The sequence below is a fragment of the Taeniopygia guttata genome, chromosome 1A (assembly GCF_048771995.1).
Source record: "Taeniopygia guttata chromosome 1A, bTaeGut7.mat, whole genome shotgun sequence".
Taxonomy (NCBI): Eukaryota; Metazoa; Chordata; class Aves; order Passeriformes; family Estrildidae; genus Taeniopygia; species Taeniopygia guttata.
The window spans coordinates 43,366,850-43,386,715 of record NC_133025.1 but is presented as its reverse complement, the minus strand read 5'-3'; the positions used below and the strand labels follow the sequence as shown (position 1 = coordinate 43,386,715).

Here is a 19,866-nt window from a genome sequence, read left to right as displayed (position 1 = left end):
CCCCCCCCCCCCGGCAGCAATGGGGAGGGTTTGGGAGCAGGGACAGTCATTCAATCTTCCTAACCTCTGTTTACCAGTTTTGGCAGGTAGAAACTGCCAAGGACTGTACCCTCAGGGCACCAGTCAGGGAGGAAAGTTGCTTCATATTAGAAAAGCACTTAAGTTTGTTCCACGCAGAGTTCCGCAGCCTAGCTCTGCAGTGTTCCAACCAGCCTGGAGGCAGAGGAGGGAGATCTCAGGACCCCATTGCATCTGAGCTTAAGGGTCAAGCTTGCTCTTCTGCCCACAATAGGTATTTTATATCCATGTTCAGAGAGTTTTAGAATGGCTGGATGCTTTTAATTCTGGCCTAGATAACTCCTTATCTCGCTGAAGGATCTTTGTTTCTGTAACAGCACAACCTAGAAGGTATGTGCTGTTACCACCAACGCAGCCATGTAATGCTCCCTGTCCCTGTCCAATGAGAGGAGCAAAAGCAGGGCTTATCTTCATGTCCATCCTCAATACTTGGAGATGGATAAAGCCCTGGAAGTACAGCCTGGGTTTTTAACTAGGATGTAGCACAAAGAGCTGCCCTTGCCTCAGCATTTGGGCTGTGGCAATTCTGCAGGTTAAATACTATTTTTCTTTTTCTTCTGCAGCCTGTGAATGCAGCTGTTAACTAAAGTTATTTTTAAACAATGCTTTGCAGGTTCTATGTTGTCCCGCTTCATGGTTATCCACAAATAATGTACTTGCACTCTGACAGGAGTTAAATTTCATCTATATCTGTAAAAATATCAAGACTTTGTTTACTGGTGCAAGGGGTGCTGACACTGAGCTCACTGTGGGGTGCACCTGCTCTGCCACATTCACTGCTGTGAAGTGAAGCAGTGAATGTGGCAAAGCTGTGTTTTTCCAAATGTATGTCTTCTAGTGCTTTTTTAGAGGCATTAATAAACATTTCAAATCATCATTTGTTACTGACTTAATTACTGGTTGTGACCACTCAATATTTCAAACAGCTGACAATGAGAAACACTCTGTCATGAGCAGTATGCAAGAGGAACTCTTGAAAAAGTAGTCTCTAAAATAAAGAAGGAGTCGTTCAAAGCAACACTTTCTGGGGTCCTTACCTTTTAGGGGGTGACATACAGAAAAATGTGCAAAAGTCTTTTCTCAAGCATTTGTTCATTCATTCAATCAATCAATCATTCTTAAAAAGCTTCTCAAAGACGATGTAATTTTCAGGAGCTCATGGATGCCAGTGGGACTAGCTGCCATGCCCTCCTGAGGTCTGGGTTCCTACCCTGGCAGTGGAGGCTGCAATTCCATGCTCCTTGATTCTAGTGCAGTGTTGAGCAGCAGGAGGGCCTCCTGCAAGAGGAGACTTTGCAGAGCTGTGTCCAGTTGAAGAGCACATGTTTCACCTGATCCTCTAGAGACCACTTTTCTTTATGCAGGACTTGCTGAGTCATCAAGAAAAGCCATTTATGGCTAAATACAAGTAGGTCAGTGTAAGAGGGGGAATGGGTATAGCAGAAGGGGACAAGTTGTGGGGTTTTGGGTAACTGCAGGAGAACTGATTGTCCTCTAGCTGAAAAAGAAATTCTAGCCTACAGTCTGGGACAGGATTCACATGGAAGATGTATCTACTAAACCATACAGTATTTATTAATAGAATATCCTTTCCTAAATCTACATTTCCTATAGCTTGGTGTCTGCTGATGGGCAGCTAACAGTCAGTGTTGCTTTGTCATTTTGTTCAGAGCTGTGGGATTTTAGAAACTGTTTAGAAACATCTCTTCCATTTTACTTGCCTGTGCATCTCCTCAGTATCTGGACAGCTTGTGGCTGATAGTTCTCAGTGACTCACAGATAAAATCTTCTAAAAAAAACACAACCCTTAGCAGTGACGCACCAGATGTGCAGTGAAATTTTAAAAACATGCTATGACTTTTTAGGAATACATGCAATTAATATTAAACAGATGCCTGAAGTTTCCTGCACAGCTGTTTCTCTGTTATGTGTCATGACTTTCAATGGAACTGAGGTGAGACACACAGACATGAGGAAAAGCAAGCCTATTCCAAATTCAAGTTTTTAAAATTCTAGCAACAAAGGGCATAGAGGGTGGCAGGGGTGGTGAGGTGAAGCCAAACCATTGAACTTCTCACAGGGCACAAAATGGAACGTATTTGCTCAGAAGTGCTGCAAAGCAGACAGTTAAGTATCTTGTCAAGGTGACATATACAATCTATTGCTGGGCATTTTTGCTGCCCACTTTTGTTGGGCACCCTCGTCTTTGCTCTGAATCTTTCCTCCGAAAGATCTATTTTTATAGCAGGGATCCACTCCGTGTTTTTACACAGCTGGGACTAGAACTCGATTACAAGGCTGCATTTTGTTCCAGAATCCCTCTTGCTGTGCATGAACTGTTTAGACAAACAGAGTAGGTATTTTTCCAAGGAAGCTTGTCTACCAAGTTTCAATTTCCTTTTATTAGATACATGAACCCTTTATTGCCCCCAGAAAGGCTTCCCTGAAATTCACCTTATCAGGACGTCTACAGCTGGTGAGATGGCAGAATTAATGCAGCAGCCATCAGCATTGACAGCCAGAAGCATCAGGAGCTGACAACATCTTGTCTCCAAAATCAGTACTTTCGCGGAGGGTGGGGGCATTGATTTGACACAAGGGATGGAATCTAAATTAATGTACACACCTATGGATGATCTGGGCATCAATTATAGTCACCGGGGTGAGAATTCATCTCATCCTAGGAAAAAAGCATAAGAAAAGGCAGATTAATTGCACCCAAAAGGCACTGCCTTCTCTCCCTTGACTGTAAAAGCATGTGACAGGGATCAGCTCTGACGCAGGTGTCACTGTGGGAGATCTCTAAAGTTAGTTGGCTTTATAACACTGAATGTTTGGCCAAAGCTAGTCATCTATACTCCTTCTAGTATAGATGACTAGAAAAGAAATCCTTCTAGAAGATATCACACACTTCTACCTGACAAGTGGGCTGAACTGCCTGCCAAAAGGCTCACCTTCATTCTGCTGTCCATAGGAGAAGTGTAGGAGACATGCCTAATCATTAGCTAAAAGTCAGTGAATCTGGTGAAAGGATAATGTCAGGTCTCCATCTTGTACAGCTTCTTTTCTTCAAACTCACATCCTCCTCATTCTCGACCTCAGTAAGGGTGCAGCTCATGTTTTGGCTGGCACAGTGGAAATGTGTTGGTACCTTTGGGTTTCCTCGTGAATCTTTTCTGGCTCCAGGGTTAAGCAGCTACAGTGACACAGGAAAGTCCCTGGATGATATGCAGTTCCAAACTAGATATTCTCTGATCCCTTACATACATGGTGCAGTTCTCCTTCCCACCCACTGCACCCATCTCCTTCCACGGGGATCTCCTGTGGCCCCAGATTTCTCCAGCAAGAGCTGCTGTCATTCCCTTTGTCATTTTGGAGGCTTGCTATAGTTCTGATACTTGCTTTCTCACTATTCATCATGCTTTCTGCAGAGAGTCACAGCCAGTTTATCAGTTACCAGGAGCATGCTTTCTGGGCTGAAAAGCAATTTCCTTTTCTCCTCTTATTGCAGGAGCCTAAAGAGAGTTTGATTTATGCCATCAGTTTTACATTTAAAAATCTTCAACTTCACCTAGGTACATTTCCTGGAGATCAGCAATGCTTAGTATAGTAAGCATTTAGTAATGCTTAACAGATGAGCAATTCTGTTATGTCATATGATCATCTCTCATACATTAGGTCTGGATTTTTCCTACCATATTAGTTATAGCCACTGTTAAACTGTGTCACTCTTCTTTTCCTCTTTCTCCTACCAAGCTTATGATCCCAGAGGTCACAGCAGTGAATGTGGCAACCCTGCATCTGCCTCTTCTGATCTGCTGCACTTCTGGCTTGCTATTGTGCAGCACTCCCACTTTGTTGCAGTAATAGCTTTTAAAAACATAAGTGTTCGCCAACATGCTCATGTAGGAGAACACAATGGCATTATCTTAGAAATGTCTGCCGGAGAAGTGGCATTCACCACTACATAGTGGTGAATACACTACTTAAACCCAACTGTTGTTGGATTTCTGCAGGGCTCGTCAGAAGTATGAGCCACTGTGGTTCACCCTGAGTGTCTACACAAACCCACACTGTCCATGGTGGGGGAGGCACAGTGGTACCAGCCATGCAGCAGGCTCAGCTTGGGCATACAGCAAGGACACGCTGTGAGGAATGAGCAGGAACACATCCTCTGTACTGGGTCTAGTACTCACTTCCAAGTACTCATTTCCTTACTCTCTTCCAAGTTTGGAACAGATTGCCTGGGAGGTGGTAAATGCCCCAGTCCATTCACGGCCAGGTTGGACAGGTCTCTGAGCAAACTGGTCTAGTTTTTCCCAGCTGATTGCAATGGGCTGGACTGGATGGCCTTTAAAGATCTCTTCCAACCTAAACTATTCCATGATTCTATCATTTTATAAAACTTCAGAGAACAACCTGCATTTTTAAGATGGGACAGTTGAGAGAGATTTTGAAGCAGCTGATACTTCTGTTGAGTTAATTTGGTTCCCAAGGAACCAGCTATTTTGGTTGCCAATGTATTGAAACAAGGCTGTGCTTTGACCCACAGGCCCATACCAGAGCTGAGCAAGCCCCTCACAGCCTCAGACCAAGCAGGTTTCTCCAGCCAATGGAGCCCGACCTTCCCATGACACCCTCCAGCTCCACCAGAACTGTCCCAAATACCTTGGGCATTTAGACCTGTCCCCAGCCCATGGTGTGAAACCATCAGGGGGACCTGGATGGGATGGCCAAGCCTCATTGTCCAGCCCTGCATGTTTCACATGCTGATACTGGCAGAGCACTCCTGTCCCCTGTGTAGTAGGACAGTGGGTACTCTGCACCCCCTCAGCCCCTGCTGGGTGAGTGCAGTGTGTTCACAAGTGTTTGCTGCTGTCGGCTGTGTGTGGCCAAGTGCCTACTGGTGCTTCCCTTGGGGGACAGCTTTGCTTCATCACTTATGGCTTGTCACCTTGCCAGGATGCACGCCTTGTGGGATTAGCTTTTGGAAATTGCAGCTGGGTGCCCTGTGAGCAATGTCCCTTCTTATAGGAAAGCATGTTAAACCTAGAGCCATCCTGTCAGCTGGATTTCAGAATTAAATCTGATGTGTTGGTAGTGTCTGCCTCGGAAGAGAAAAAAAGAGAACGAAAAATCCTACTTTCTGTGGCATGTGCTGGCATCCAAGGACAGGAGACCAGCAGGCAGGGACCTGGGGCAGCACTGGGAGAGAGCTCTTTGGGAGCTCTGAAGCATATTCCCTCCTCTCTTGACCCCCTTTATTCTTGTCCTCTACATGCTTATTCACACACATCTCTCTCTGACCTGCTTGTTATTCCCTGGCTTTACCAGATGCACAACAGGTGACTCACCAGAGGCCCAAGCTGACATGGAAGCAGGGAAACCAACAACTCCTCACAAGGAGCCAAGTCTGCAGCTGAAACAGAGAAATCACAGACATCAAACTCACAGCTAACTGGTCAGCCCAACTCAAGACTTCATTTCCCCTGTGATTTTCTTCAGATCTTTGTTATTAGTCTTGCCTGCTGATATTATGTGGCTCTTGCTTTAGACAACTAGTTTCAGGGGTTTAGTGGATTTCCTTTTTTCAGAGTTCTGTAGGACCCACATATTCGGTAGTGGGTGAGAAAACCTAAGTGTATCACAAGGACGTAAACTTCTGGTTGCCTCTTCTGGTTGCCTCTTCAAGGCCCATGTTGACATGTTTTGTACCATGACTAAGAAGCACAACCATGCTCCTCAGAGTTCCTCTTTGCTCTGCAGAGGATTTTGGGCCTCCCCCTGCTTGCTGTACATTGGCTGTTTGCTTTGACAACAACCCGAAGTGTGCACAATCTCAGGCTCACTATGACTTCATTGAACTTTGCTCACCAAAAGTCTGCATCACTCTACAAGCTGCAGTCTGAAGTGGTTTCTCAAATGTTGTAGTCAGGGCCAGAAATGAAGAGCAAGAATATGTAATTATTGAGGCTCATTTCACAATGCAGACATCAGACTCAAAGCCACAGAGAGTCCAGTGAGAGGCAAGTAAAATTCCTTCAGAAGGTTTGGTTTCCCAGGTGCCTTAGTGGCTTGTTTATTAATCCTAAGATTTTTCTCAGAAGTCTTTATTATCCAGAACAGGGTGTGTGCTGTTTGCATGCTGCTTCTTGGAAATTACTGGGAGGCAACTTACTGGGAGGTAATTCTAGATGGGAACCTTAACCAAAGGTGTTGCTTAAGCATTTCGAAGAATAATTGAGCACTTGCTATGCAGTTTGTTTAATAACCTGAAAGACGGATCCTTATCAGAAGTCTCCACATGCTCTAGTTACTCAATTGCTTTCTTATTTAAACAAAGTTTATCAAATATGTCCATAAAAATAAAAGTACCTCATAAAGGCAGTTTCACTGAGGTGTGCCTGCTTTAGATAATTAAATTAAATGCTGTATTTTCCTGCTAGTATGTCTTTATATCCTTTTTTTTTACAGAGTACTGTGTGTCTGTTGGGTGTTCAAGGGCAATGACTGTGCCATGAGTCCCCACCACTGCTGCTGTTAAGATGCCATGGTGGCAGATGTGGTTGTTAGCTCATCCTGACTGGTCTCAATCAAGTGGAAACATTCCCAGCCCTTCCTAGGAGCTCACAAGGTGAAGCTGGGAAGCTTCACCCTCCTGATGGAGAAAGTATCAGTAAAAAATCAAAATAAACATTGAAGCAGTGTAAGAATTTCTGTATGCCTGCTTCCAAGAGAATGGTGTTCGGTGTACATGTGAAAAACCCCAGAAACACCCCACTCTAGTTTCCATGGAGAATTGAATTATTCTCTTCAGGATAACCCAAAGTTAGTGATGCAAAGATAGACAAGTACAATAAGTAACAATAAAATAGCTAATGATTGAAAACACAGTGAACAGTGACATGCAGAAGTTGCAGGCAGTAGAATGATTGCACACTTTCAAAGTCAGAAGGGCTAATATTTGAGGACCACACCTGAGCTACATGCCACGGGCAGGCTTACTTAAGAGCTGCCAAATAACCAAGTGCAAGCACCCAAATGGCAGGGAAAAATTTCCTCTACCAGCACAGAACCCAAACCAGAGAGGAAGTGCTGGACCAATTCTGAATTTAAGAAAAAAAGAGATATTGTTAACCAAAAATTAATCCTGACTCCAGAATTAGATCTTCAACTAGGAACACTGCTGATGGGCACTAAGCTTGAGCAGTGCTCCTAGCTAAGGTGTTGTCCTAACCTGCCATGAGCCTGTTCATGGAGGTGACTGTCATGCAGGAACAGGACCTTGGGCAGTTAAATATTATGCCTAGGCACATATTCCTCAGGACAGCCCTCACAAGAGAGAGGAGTAACTCACCAGCCAGTGAAATGGCCTTTGAGCATATGCTGCAGGGAGCTGTTGAGGTCTCTGTGCATCCTCTCCATGTGAATGAACTTGTTGCTGGTGTGGCAAAGGTGTGGCTGTCATCCTGAGAAGCCAGTGACCTCTCTGCACAAATCTCAGCAGCCATAGCAAAGCACAGTACCTACTCTGCCTCTGCCCCAGGGTCTAAGGGGTTTGTCCCTCTCATGGCCTGAGGCCAGTTCAAGTACTTGGCTCATTTGATCCTGCCTGCCCTTTCCAAAGTCTGATGGCAAGGGCTGATTCTGTGTGGGTCAATGTGAAAGCTGTAAAAAAAGAAGAAAGAAAACCCAGAGATTGCTAATACATTGTGATTCTTTTGGGTCAACAGAGCCTTTGCAACCTTGATCTCAAGGTGGAAAAGCCCATAAATGTATTAATAGTCTCCTGAGACATCAAATCACAGGTTTTATAGGATTATTCTCATTCCAAAACTCAAAATTATCTTGGTTTTGGAAATTTACCAATATCCTTTGCTGAATTGCTCCACTTTTCTATTTTTTTTCCTTTTCATGGTACTTACTTTGAAGTGAATAGTGCAAAACAGTTACTTGTGGCAGTGAAAAGAGGACCCCATAGCTTACTACATCCACAAACTCCCTTTCCTTTTGATTGCCTCAAATCCAAAAAGACTGCTTTTTCAAAAGGAGATAGTAAAAGTACCATGCTTCAGTAGGTTCCAATTAAAGAAGGCCTAATCCAAAGCGCACTGAAGTTAATAAGAGACTTCTTGTCTCTTTGCTGTTTGGGCTTGGAGCAGACATTGGCTTCAGAAATGGTACCTGTATTGTCTACAGATGTTTTAATGCAGTCTCTTCCTGCAGAAGAGACAGGAATCTTCCTGTGCTATCATCAGCTCTACCCACCAGTTTTACAGGGAAATTGCAATTAATCTTTTTTCACAACTAAAATACTAGGTTCAAAAGTGAATTCTGCTAAAACACATACTAATTTTTTAATCTTCTTTTTTTGTTTCTGACAAATGCTCTTTTTTCTCAGGTCATCAGTTAAAAAAGACAATGCATTTGGGGAGAAAAAAAGCCAAATCACTGGATTTACTTTCAGATCTTAGATGACAGAAAGACACTTTGAAAGTTAAAATTCTTTTCATTTAGGGAAATCTGGACAAAGATTTTGAATATTCACTGTAAACAGACTAAGGTTTTATCAACTGTCCTTTTAGCTCTACTTCTACTATGTCTTGACATTGGTCTATGTCTATGGAGATAATATGGAAGCTTATAAACAGATTAGATCTGAGAGACTGTTTTCCTTTCAAGTAATAAACAAAATTGGCGGCATGACCACATTTAGCATAAGATGAGCATGCCTTTTATTTTCTGTGAATATAATATGACATTGTTTATTTTTCTTATTTTCTTTGCAAAATGTTTTATTCCATAGATCAATGACTATCATAAAATATGACTCCAGATGGAAATTTCCCCCACTATATCTGGGAGATGTGGCTCACATATGACTGTATTTTCATTTTACTCTCCAGCCATTCTTAAATGCTGGCAGTCTGACATGCTTTTACCCTGAGAAGTTCCTTCCTTTGTGATCATTCAACCAGCTTATGCAGGTGAGAATTAGTGCTCTTAGGTCTTGCCTATTGCCATGCTAAGTGTCCACCTGTACCTGCAGAGTACAAAACAGGGGTTTTTTTTTAGTTTTAGTTTTTTAATAGAGCTTCTTTACCACTTAGAAGAGTTAACTGGGATGTTTTCTTCCAAGGACTGGAAGTTATGACATCTGTTTCGGTGGAAGCTCCAGCAGTGGCCACATTTATGCTTTCCTGTCTTGGAGCTCCTAAACTCTTCCACAGCTAAGTAGATAGCAATAATACCAGTTTCACTAGTGAGGATTTTTCAAGATCGATTAAGAAACCTGAACACATCAGAGAGAAGTTTCTGCTGGCTCACCTTTGCCAAACTCACGCTCCATCCCAAAGCCTAAAGTGGCTGCTCACCTCACCACAAGAGATGGAACTGGGGTTCCCCTGGAAGTCAGCCTGCCCCCTGCACCAGTCCTGGAAGCACACTGGGCAGGGAGGACAGGAGCTCCTGTGCAAGTCTCCTGTCATCACCCAGACTTTGGCACAAGGGAGTTGGAGGCAAAGGGAGAGATGGAGAAACTCACTGAGTTGCCTCAGTCCTGAACAACACTCAAATCGCAGACTTGTCCACAAGATTTAAGTAACTAACATCTGGTCTTAAATTAGCAGAAAAGAAGAAACATTTTAAGATCTTCTGAGTATTCTATGAGAGAATAAGAGGCCTTACTATACATCTGAAGAATTAAATTGTCTTAATTGCATCCTTGTGCAAAATAAAGCATTACATACAGAAGAAAAATATTTTTAAGTGGATTAAAAAATCCACTGGGTTAAAGGAATACTACTGTCAGTTAAATGTATCCCTGCATTTGTGTAGACCAAAAACAAGCTTTAATAAAAATGAAGAGTCTAATAGAAACATTTCCATTAATTTAAAAATATCAGCAATGGAAACAATCTCATAAAACAAGTAAACCTCTTCCTTCAATATTTGGAACTCAAGTATTACAGCGTTCATTTAGGCCCTGGGAATCTGAAAGCAACTATAAATTATTAATTGTATGCTTTGCTCTACAATATGAGAGGCCAGGTTTTATAATCCTTGCCTAGCTGTGGCTCCTATAATTTTAGTACCAGGTGCAAGGGTTGTACCTTTTAGCGCACCTAAAGAAGATGGAGAAATTACCTGAAATGATACTCACCCATCAGGTTTCTAGCGGCCCACAGTAGATACTCAGACAGATATCTGGATTGAAAGGAAGCCTTATTTGGCATGAAATTTCATATCTACTGAAGGTTCTTTTCGTAACCATTAACAAGACTCTAAGTATATAAGTTACGGATAACCTGACACTGGCCAACCCTATCCTGGGCTGCATCAAAAGAAGCATGGCCAGCAGGTTGAGGGAGGTGATTCTCTACCCCTTCTCCACTCTCATAAGACCCCACCTGGAATGCTGCTAACAGTTCTGGAGTCCACATAAAGAAGGACACAGAAGTACTGGCGTGAGTCCAGAGAAGCACCATCAAGAGGACAAGAGGGCTGAAGCACCTCTCCTATGAGGAAAGGCTATGATAGTTGGGACTGCTCAGCCTGGAGAAGAGAAGGCTATGGGGAGACCTTATAGCACCATTCACTACCTAAAAGGGGCCTACAAGAAAGCTGGAGAGGGACTTTTTACAAGGACATGTACTGATAGGACAAGGAGGAGTTGCTTCAAACTGGAAGAGGGTAGGTTTAGATTAAATATTAGGGAGAAATTCTTAATTGTGGGGGTGATGAGGCACTGGAACAGATTGCCCAGATATGTTTGGATGCCTCATTCCTGGAAGCGTTCAAGGCCAGGCTGGATTGGGCTTTGAGCAAACTGGGGTATTGAAAGGTGCCCAAGGCAGATGTGCTGGAGCTAGATCATCTTGGAAGTCCTTTTCAACCCAAACCATCCTATGATTTCATGACATGAAATGCAAAGTTCACCCAGAGAAGAAGGTACTAGGGTCATGTGAGTGTGCACATTACATTACTTTACTGCCCAGACTGGTTGCCTCCTTGGAGCACTGTGCTCATTCTAAGTTAACTGGGGATGAACTGCCTTGAAGGCCAGTCTGTGTTTGGACTTGGTCCTTGTTGGTTCAGAGCAAGATAAGGTACTAACATTTATGACACTGGGAGTCAACTTCTTCCTCTACATCACATTTTTCAGTAGTTCCTCCTGTCAACGATCTTTAGCTTTTTTTCCTCCAAACTGCTGCCAGGAAGACTGCCTCTCTTCCCTAATATGCAAACCACGCTCCTGTCAGTCTCACTGTCAGAATTGCTTCAAAATTCTCATCTCACTCCCTGTGCTGGGCTGTGCTCATATGAATTTGCCAAATGTCTGTACACCTGCTCTGGGATGGCTTTCCACCTAAAAAAGAACATGTTGGCATTAAAGCATCATTAAAAAAAAAAAAAAACAACCAAAAAAACAAACCCAAACCCTAAATTGATTAACCTTGTTTAACTGGAATTTTTTGATATAGTTAATCTCTGGAAGTGGGATATGCCTAGTTAAGATCTCAGTCAGGTATAACAGTGTCACAATTTACTGAAGGTTGGAACTCTATACAGAAGATTAAAACCAAAATTACCAGATTGCTTCAGAACCTGCAGGAGCCAGATCCTGCCAGAATATATCTTCTGTTTCCATGCTTCTAAAAACCAAGGCATTATAGGATTTCTTTTAAATCTCTTTTGTCTTTCTAATTTCCCATGTATTTCAAAGTTTGCATATTAAAAGAACAAAGTTTTAAAAATTAAAAGCAGTGAAGTTCATTCTCGCCCCAGTAAAAACTTCAGACAAGGCTGTTATGCTGTGAAATTAGAGCAAATTTTGCAGGATGGGAAGTTCTTTGGCAATGATTCTGTAGATGAAACTGTCTAAAGTAACTTGCTCATAAATAGATCTAGAAACTCAGCATCAAAATTCTGTTCTTCATTTACTGTACAGCAAACTGCTCAGAGAGAATTCAAATGTATTCTGCCTCTTATCATTAGGCCTCAGAGAGCATCTGGTCATTCCCACTGCTTTTGGGTATCCTGCAGACTGATCCTCCCTTGCCTGGCCAGCAAAGACCTCAGTATTTTTTCCCCAGCAGGAATAAAATCTCCATGACAGAAGGCAAGGAGGAGAAGAGCACAAGCTTCACTGTTTTTCTGCATAAAATCTTATCGTCATTGGAGGTACAATTACACTGGCAAAGAACTGAGGATAGCAGTGTCAAAGCTGCCCCCACTAGGTGCAGAAAAGCTGGTAGAAAGCCAATGAGCCTGGTGGACGGCTGGAGGGAAGCTGGAGGAAGAGCATTGGGAACATCTTGACCAGAAAGGACCTGCAGAATTCACTTCCCTGTTGGGTGTGCAATGGCCAGAGCAATGTGCCTACGGATGCTTGACCTCACCATTAAACAAGGCTGCCTGGATATCGAGCACAGTTCAAAGACTCTGCAGGCACTCAAGGTCTCCCACTTTATTAGCAGAGACAAACATGGACAACTTAGAAGTTGTCTCCTGTTTTAGGCTGCTTCTTGCTCAGTTTGATCAGTTCCTGCCTACTTCTGGTCACTTTTTTACTGTGTGTCTTCCCTGAAAACTCCCCACCTGTGACAAGGCATATGCACATAGGGCCTGCCTGCAGAAACCTACACCTAAATTATAATAGCAGAAACCCTCACAGGCACACTGCATTCCTGCTACTTCCACTTAGGGCCTTTTTCAAAGGCAGATCAAAGTGGCAACCACCTATCCTAGCAAGAAACTGTATGTGCTGAAACTTTTCTAAATGTGAAATTAGCCACCTGCAATAACTTTTGTAAAATTGTTAAATTAGTAATGGTGATTAGTCTCATTTCTTGCTGTAATATCAGGGAACTAGCATGAAACAGCAGTAAAAAGGCTCCATACATAGTCCAGAAAATAAGTTAAATCCAGTCTTATTCCCTCAGTGAAATCGAAAACCTTGCTGAACTCACTGCAGGCCTGCTTGCTTGCAAGAACTTTGTCACTTTATATCCCCACTGAAATAGCACAAAAAGGAACAGGAAAAAGTGATCCATTTTTTTAATGCCTGCTAAAAATTAATCTGGCATGAAAAGAATTACAAGTCACAAGATACCACAGAAAACTGGAATGTTTCAGCTTAATAAAATCACAGTTCCCAACCCCACTTTTTTTACAGCTTGAAGCATCCAATCTTCAACATACATTTCCATCCTCTTTACTTAGTTTAACAAAATATGTGGACACTCTGAATAAATAGCATGGCTTTACTCAAGCATGTACTGTATCACTGAAGGATCCACTTCCTCTGCTATCAGACTGGAGTGCAGACTTTGGATTGTTGCTTTTTTCCCCAGCCGCTGTTTCCACAGGACAAATGCAGCTACGATCTGTGACTGCAGGTTGTGCGGGTGATTGACTTTACATCGATAGATGTCAGTATGGGACAAACCCAAGCACAGAGCTACATGCTCCCATTCAGGTCCCAGCCTCCTCGCCAGCTTGTTCAACTGCTGATCTGTTGGTGACATCTTCAAAATGCACGGTGCAACTTCAGTTAAGCCTATAAAACAGGGGAAAAAAAAAAAAAGATAAAGAAAAAGCACGTGTGTCACTAGGCAATGATGCAAGAGTTAATGGGAATTAACTCTTTAATTAATAACCTTGACAAAGGAGGGAATAAGCATGAGCAAAGCTGAGGTGCAAGAATTCATTAAAGAAACAGAATATGTATTTACCTAGAAAAATTAATTACATAATCAACCAGAAGACTAATCAGAGGAAAACTAATGCTCAGTAGACCATACTAGGGAGCCTTGCGGTTTTGGATGTCAGTAATCCAGACATCAGAGCTGTACACCAAAGCAAAGACTTCCAAAAGTAATTATAGATTTCGGGGTAGTGAACAAGAAAGGTTTTCAGGGAACCCGTTTCCAGCAGCCATCATCCTCAATGTGCTTGCACCAGTATGATACAGTGACAAGTGACAAACATGGGACCAATAATACCTTATTACTCATATTCTGTGACTCTGTTTATACATTTCAGAAATAACTCTGATTCCTTAGTTAATAGGTATTACGCTATTTTTTTTTCCTGAGAGTTGTTCACAGGAAATTCTGTTCTAAGATGCTACTTACCCTTTCTGCCCTGTCATATATGGCAAACTCATCTTGAGGAGACCAGCCTTGAGGGCTTTTCCTCTATTTGAATGAATCCCTAAGAATGGTTCAGGTGAACCCAAATGAACAGGGCATCAACACTGTTCACAAATACAAATTATGCTTCCTTATCCCTCAGTTCTCGTTCTCAGTTCTTGCAACATTCCTGAAATCAGGTATGTATGTGCCACAGCTCCATTCATCTGACCTCCCTGAAGATGTTTCAGAAGAATGCAAGGAAGTCCCATTTTTTCTCAGAGATTCTTGCCTGATGTTAAGCCCCTTAGGATTGTTCACGTACCCAAGAGAATGCACTCTTTATCCAAAAAGATGCTTCACGTTGAACTAGTACATGAGGAGGACAGGATCAATACAACTACCAAAACAGCCTTTATAGGAAGCATTAAGATAGCTGTAATTATCAGCAGTAAAAATCTTGTAGAGACTGAATCAAGCTTTTGTTGCATACACAACTGATCTCTTTTTGTGTTCCCCAGGATAATCTGATAATTAAAAGAAAACCCCAAAAGTATTAATACAAACAGTGTTAGCAGCCAAGTGAGAATACAGTAGTATTCAGAAACGTGCTGTGTAGGATCCAGCTCACCTAACTACGGGTAACACCTCCTGAACTAAATATGCTATGATTAATTAGTACTGAGAAGAGAAATAGAAACTTCTAAAATACAAACTGTTTCACTGGAAAGAAGATGACTAAAATAATTAGATTAATTAACTAGATTCCTCTAAATGTGCACATTTCTCTCCACTGATTGTAAAAGGAGCATTGGGTATAAGCTCAAATGTTGATATTGATGCTGTAAACAGCCAGTGACAGTGAAATGATTCTCTGCCCATAAGTTCAAACCATATGCCAGCCTTTTAAAAGGTGCATTTAGAAAAGCAGCATAAAATACCTACAAAGCATATTTGTTCTTCAATAGTCTTTGTGATCAAAAGCTGAAATAAGGAGTCAATGCAGTCTGCAATTGCTGCTCTACTTCTCTTGCTGAAGACACTGCAACAAAACACAGGCAAAATATTCCCTTGAAAAATGCTGATTAGAGCCTGTTGGTCTGAAGCAGCAGACTCCCTTCAGAAATGCGGCTTTGCAAAATCTAATTTATAGCTCCAATATCATGCTCACAGTCTCCACTACAGCAGAAGAGGAACTCCAGAAAGCACCATTCCTTCATTTTATCAAAAGTAATTGTTTTTGCATAAAACACCCAGAGCCTGCAAATGCTTGTACAACTTCAGCCAAATAATACACAAGAACTATACAAAGCTGCTTTGAGTAAAGAGAAAATTGCTTTCTGAAGAATATTTAGGTCTCTTTGATCTTTCTGTCTCCAGACTGCCAAGGGAATCTGGGACAAGTGCTGGTTTGTGGATAGGGCAGAGGATGCACAACTTCTGAAGAAGGCTGAGACATACCTGTGGGGCTGACCTATGCCATCACATCAGATGTGATACCAGTTTCACAGGTAAGTCAGGACAAGGCAGAATCTTTCATGAATGCAAATAGTTGAGAATAAAATAAATATAGGTACACTGCACTGTCATCAACAACAGTAGCTGACCATAAGGCCTTTTTTTGGCTTATGGTCAGCTACTGTGTACCCACAGCAGTAGTACCTGCCAGTCTGGGCTTTTTGCTCTCACACTGAAGTTTTCATATGTCACATCCACTAGCAGAATGATTTTATGATAATGAAATGTGATCAAGCAGGAAGGCCTAATATTAATACATATCAGCCTTTGTCCATCCAGCCTTTGATATTAGGCAGGCTTTTTTACTACAAGAAGTATCTTGCCTTCAGTCTGTTATCAGCTCTTTAATAAGAATCAGAATAAAACCCATCCACGAGATCTTTTCATCTTATGCTACCATCTGATTCTAATATGGATGTGGAAAACTCTGGGACAGAAGCCAAATGTTAAATTTAATACAAAGGACTGGTATTTCAGTCCCATTTTATTTTCTGTGATAGCTCATTTTCAGCTCTGATAGAAAACACTGAGGAAAACTGGAGATAAATATTACATGACAGGCAATGTTATTTAGAGGTACAGAAGAAATATTTAGTGATATCTTTCAGTTATGACAAATTCAAAATCACAAAAAGATCTGGATATGTTCTAGGATTAATACTACTTCTAATTTAATAAACATAATGGGATTTGATGTGAAATAGAAATGAGTTCTCTGTGTTCATGCCCAAACTGCTTTGAATATATTGCAAAAATATTAAAGATATATATTTTTAGCTATGTTTACTACAAACTCTCATTTATAATCTCCACTTGTCAGGAACTGCCTGAGGGAGGTAATGAGATTAGAGCAAAATCACCTTTGAAAGATACCTTTGAAAGGTACTTTTAAGATACTGAGACCTTATCTTTGAAAAAAAAAAAAAGGACAAGCTTTTCTTTGCTCTAGGTGGCTCCGATGAGTAGGTATATATGTTCTTCTGTCAGGCATGCACTTCTGCTTAGCAAAACGAGGATTGCACGGTTAAAAATGGGAAGACGTGGAAGAAATGGGGCTTGGGGCACCATCAGAGGGTGTTGAGGGTTGTCCTGGAGAAGGCAATTTGTGCTGCTGTCACCTCCAGTGAGAGCACCAAGTGAAACACTCTGTCCAGCTGTGGGCATGGTCTAGGCTGCGAAGTGCCAGGGCCACACGCTGCAGAGATTTAGAGGCTGAAGTCTCACTGCTCATGCTGAAGCCACTCAGATCCTGAGGAATGAGGTGCCAACAAACAGCTCTGTGCTGGGGAGAGAGCCAGCCTGGTGCAGAGCTTCTCTCCTGGGACCACTAGCCAGCTGGCTGGCATGGTTCTTGGGACCATGAAAATCCTGTTCCATAGGGCTGGAGATGGTAAGGACACTCTCCACTCTGGTTGTGAAGCTGAAATTGACCCAGAGAAAGACCTGTGGCTCCTTCTACTCAAAGCTGTAGCACAAGGGAATGTGCTTCTCCCCATCGCTGGTGAAGGAAGTTCATCCACACTAAGCTTTATCCTAGCTGTTCCAGTTAAAAAATAGGAGATGTTGACAATTTCTGGCCTGTGTGTACATCTGTACTTCCAGACCACTGCACAGACCAAGAGTTACAATGGTGCTGGTGAGCGTGGATAAGAAACAGAACTGGATATAAATAGTACCACAGATACAGACCAGACAAAACAGAGTCACCCAGATAACAAAGATAAAAAAGCCACATGGGGCAAAGGCAGAGAGTCAACATTTTGCATTTCTTTTCCTTCAGAACCTCTTCAGCTTTAAGTAGGAGACTCCAAGAAGATACTGGAAAAATCAGGGTGACAAAAAACAAGCTCACCTCAGCTGTGTCCCACTTGGCACAAATGGGAGGATGTAAGATAAAGTCCACACAGGAGACAACAGCCAAAAGAGCTGAGACATTTCTGGGTGACCGCCAAAGCACCAGCTGATTCCTCAGAACTGCTGGGGCCCAAAGTGCCTTACAGTTTCATCTAAAGGACCCTTCTCCACATACGTGTGAATTCTTTGTGCATGGCCAAAAGCATTTATTGGAGTTTCAGAGAGACTTCTCCCCTGCAAAGTCAATACATTTTAACACAAATGCAACATTTTGGCTTTTGCTGTGTAAAAGGGACTTGGATGGAAATTGCATCTGAATCCAAAGTACTGAAAAAGCCTCAGTCAGTTGCTGCCTAATCCTACAAGAACAATGCCACAGGCAGTTCAGGAAACAACTGAAGAGTCAGTGATATATTATGGCCCATCTTTTATCTAATAATTAATAAATCTGTCGGTTGGGAAAGGTGTTTCTGCAGATTGGTCTCTGCTTCCAGCACTTCCTCAGTATTTTATCCACTTAAATGACCATGTACAGTCTTGTTGGATAAGACAGAAGAAGCCCTGGAAGAGGAAATGGGAATCCAGCTATCTCTGAGCTGCACATTCTAATGCTGAGGTGCACAAACATACTCCATTTCTGCTAGAAAATCATTACTTCAAAAAAGATAAAGATTTCCCTGGGAAGGGTCAAGAATGCTTGACCCTAGCCTCCAGTACAGCACCTGCTTGAGAGAAAACTCTCCTGCGAATCAAGCAGTATGCTGAAATGAAGCATGCAAGAGCCCTTGGCAGGAATAATACTAGGAAAATGTTCTAATTTTTATATAATCACATCTGAAACATGTTGGTGAGTCTGGTCTTCAGACCTTGCATAACTGAAATGGGACTGTAAAGAGTAGTTACTGCTTGGGCATCCATCTGACCTCAGCATCTCCCCCTGCTAGGTGTATGGAGTCCTTCCTGATCTGGACTCAAGACACTAACTGTTCACTTAATCCTCTTATCAAATCCTAGTAATAATTTCTGAAGAGTTCAAAGCAAATATTTCAGATTCCTCTTTAATCATCTTTTCAGGCATCTGGAGAACAGTTCTTCCCTGAGAAGTGGTAAAGTTAGATTAAGAGGTTCTACAAGCAGCAAACCAAAAAAGCCTAATTTCCCCCCCCCCCTCCCCAGGATGTGAATCCTACAGCTGACTTGAGGTCTTCTCCAGCAGCTTATCTGTTCTCAAGACACTCATGAAACTGCTCCTCTTCTCAACAGCAAATAGCAAATAGATAGGCTTCTTGATTTTGGACAAGAGGTTCAGAAGCTACTAGGGGTACATGCATATACACAACACCCCACAGCAGAGGAGTGCATGGCCCTGGTTACTAGAGGAAGTTGACCTAAAAGGAACTCTGAAGCTCCTCAGAACCATCACGGCTAACGTGCCATCAGTGTCATGTGGGGCACTGGAGCTAAAGGAAAACATACATAATAATGAATCTAGCGAGAGGTTCTGCTTCCCTGCAGCCCACTCATCCAACTAGCCTGAGCCACAGACCCAGCACTGAGTGCAGAATGGGCATGGTTGCCAAGGCTCTGTGTGCTCTGTGTTTTGGCAGCTGTGTTGTTACAGAAATTATTTACTGACTGAATGCCACAACAATAAACATCGTGCACATAAACAGGTATATTTGCTTTAGAGTAAAATTCCCTTGGAGTGAGCAAAACAATGAGAGTGTGTCATGAAGAAAGACAAGGCGTAGCAGATCCCATTGGGACAGGCTGCCATGAGCAGTGAGGCGGGCTTGCAGAACCTCAACTGAAGGGCACTATGTAACACTCCCACTAATGGAGTGACTGGAGATTTCTGGAGGCTGCAGCTACCCTGAACTGCCAGAGATGCTGGATGAAAGGGACAGCAGAGAACCAGCATTTTGGGGGATCCCAGTTAAGTGCTACAGATCATTGAAGTAAAACACAAGATTATGGTGGAGATCCTGGTGAGAAGGATGGAGGAAAGAGAAGTTGTTGGGTAATTGCAGGGGATGGCTTGGCTTGATTTGTTGGAAAAGTTGGGAAGTTACAGAAAGTCTCCATTTGTACAGCTGCTGTGCTGCTTTTATGTTCAGCTGTTCTCTCCCAACACTATATTAACAGGTGAAACTGCAGGCAAATGCCTGTTCTCTTCCTACATCACATTCAAATTCATAAGCCAACCTGCAGCCATGAATGACTGGAGTGCCAGAGAGGAGAATTTTATTTTTGTTTGAGTAGTTATGCTTCACAGTTTCTG

General features: G+C 42.4%; 1 protein-coding gene across 2 annotated transcripts in view; it reads right to left on the bottom strand.

Annotated features, from left to right (window-relative positions):
* Positions 1-13,122: 13,122 nt before the first annotated feature.
* Positions 13,123-19,866, bottom strand: part of CRADD (CASP2 and RIPK1 domain containing adaptor with death domain) — an 89,507-nt gene continuing 82,763 nt past the window's right edge. For both annotated transcript variants that reach the window (XM_030261290.4, XM_072923206.1), the window contains exon 3: positions 13,123-13,639. In XM_030261290.4, coding sequence (XP_030117150.3) covers positions 13,344-13,639 — 296 coding nt within the window. In that variant the 3' untranslated portion in view covers positions 13,123-13,343. The remainder of the gene's footprint in view (positions 13,640-19,866) is intronic.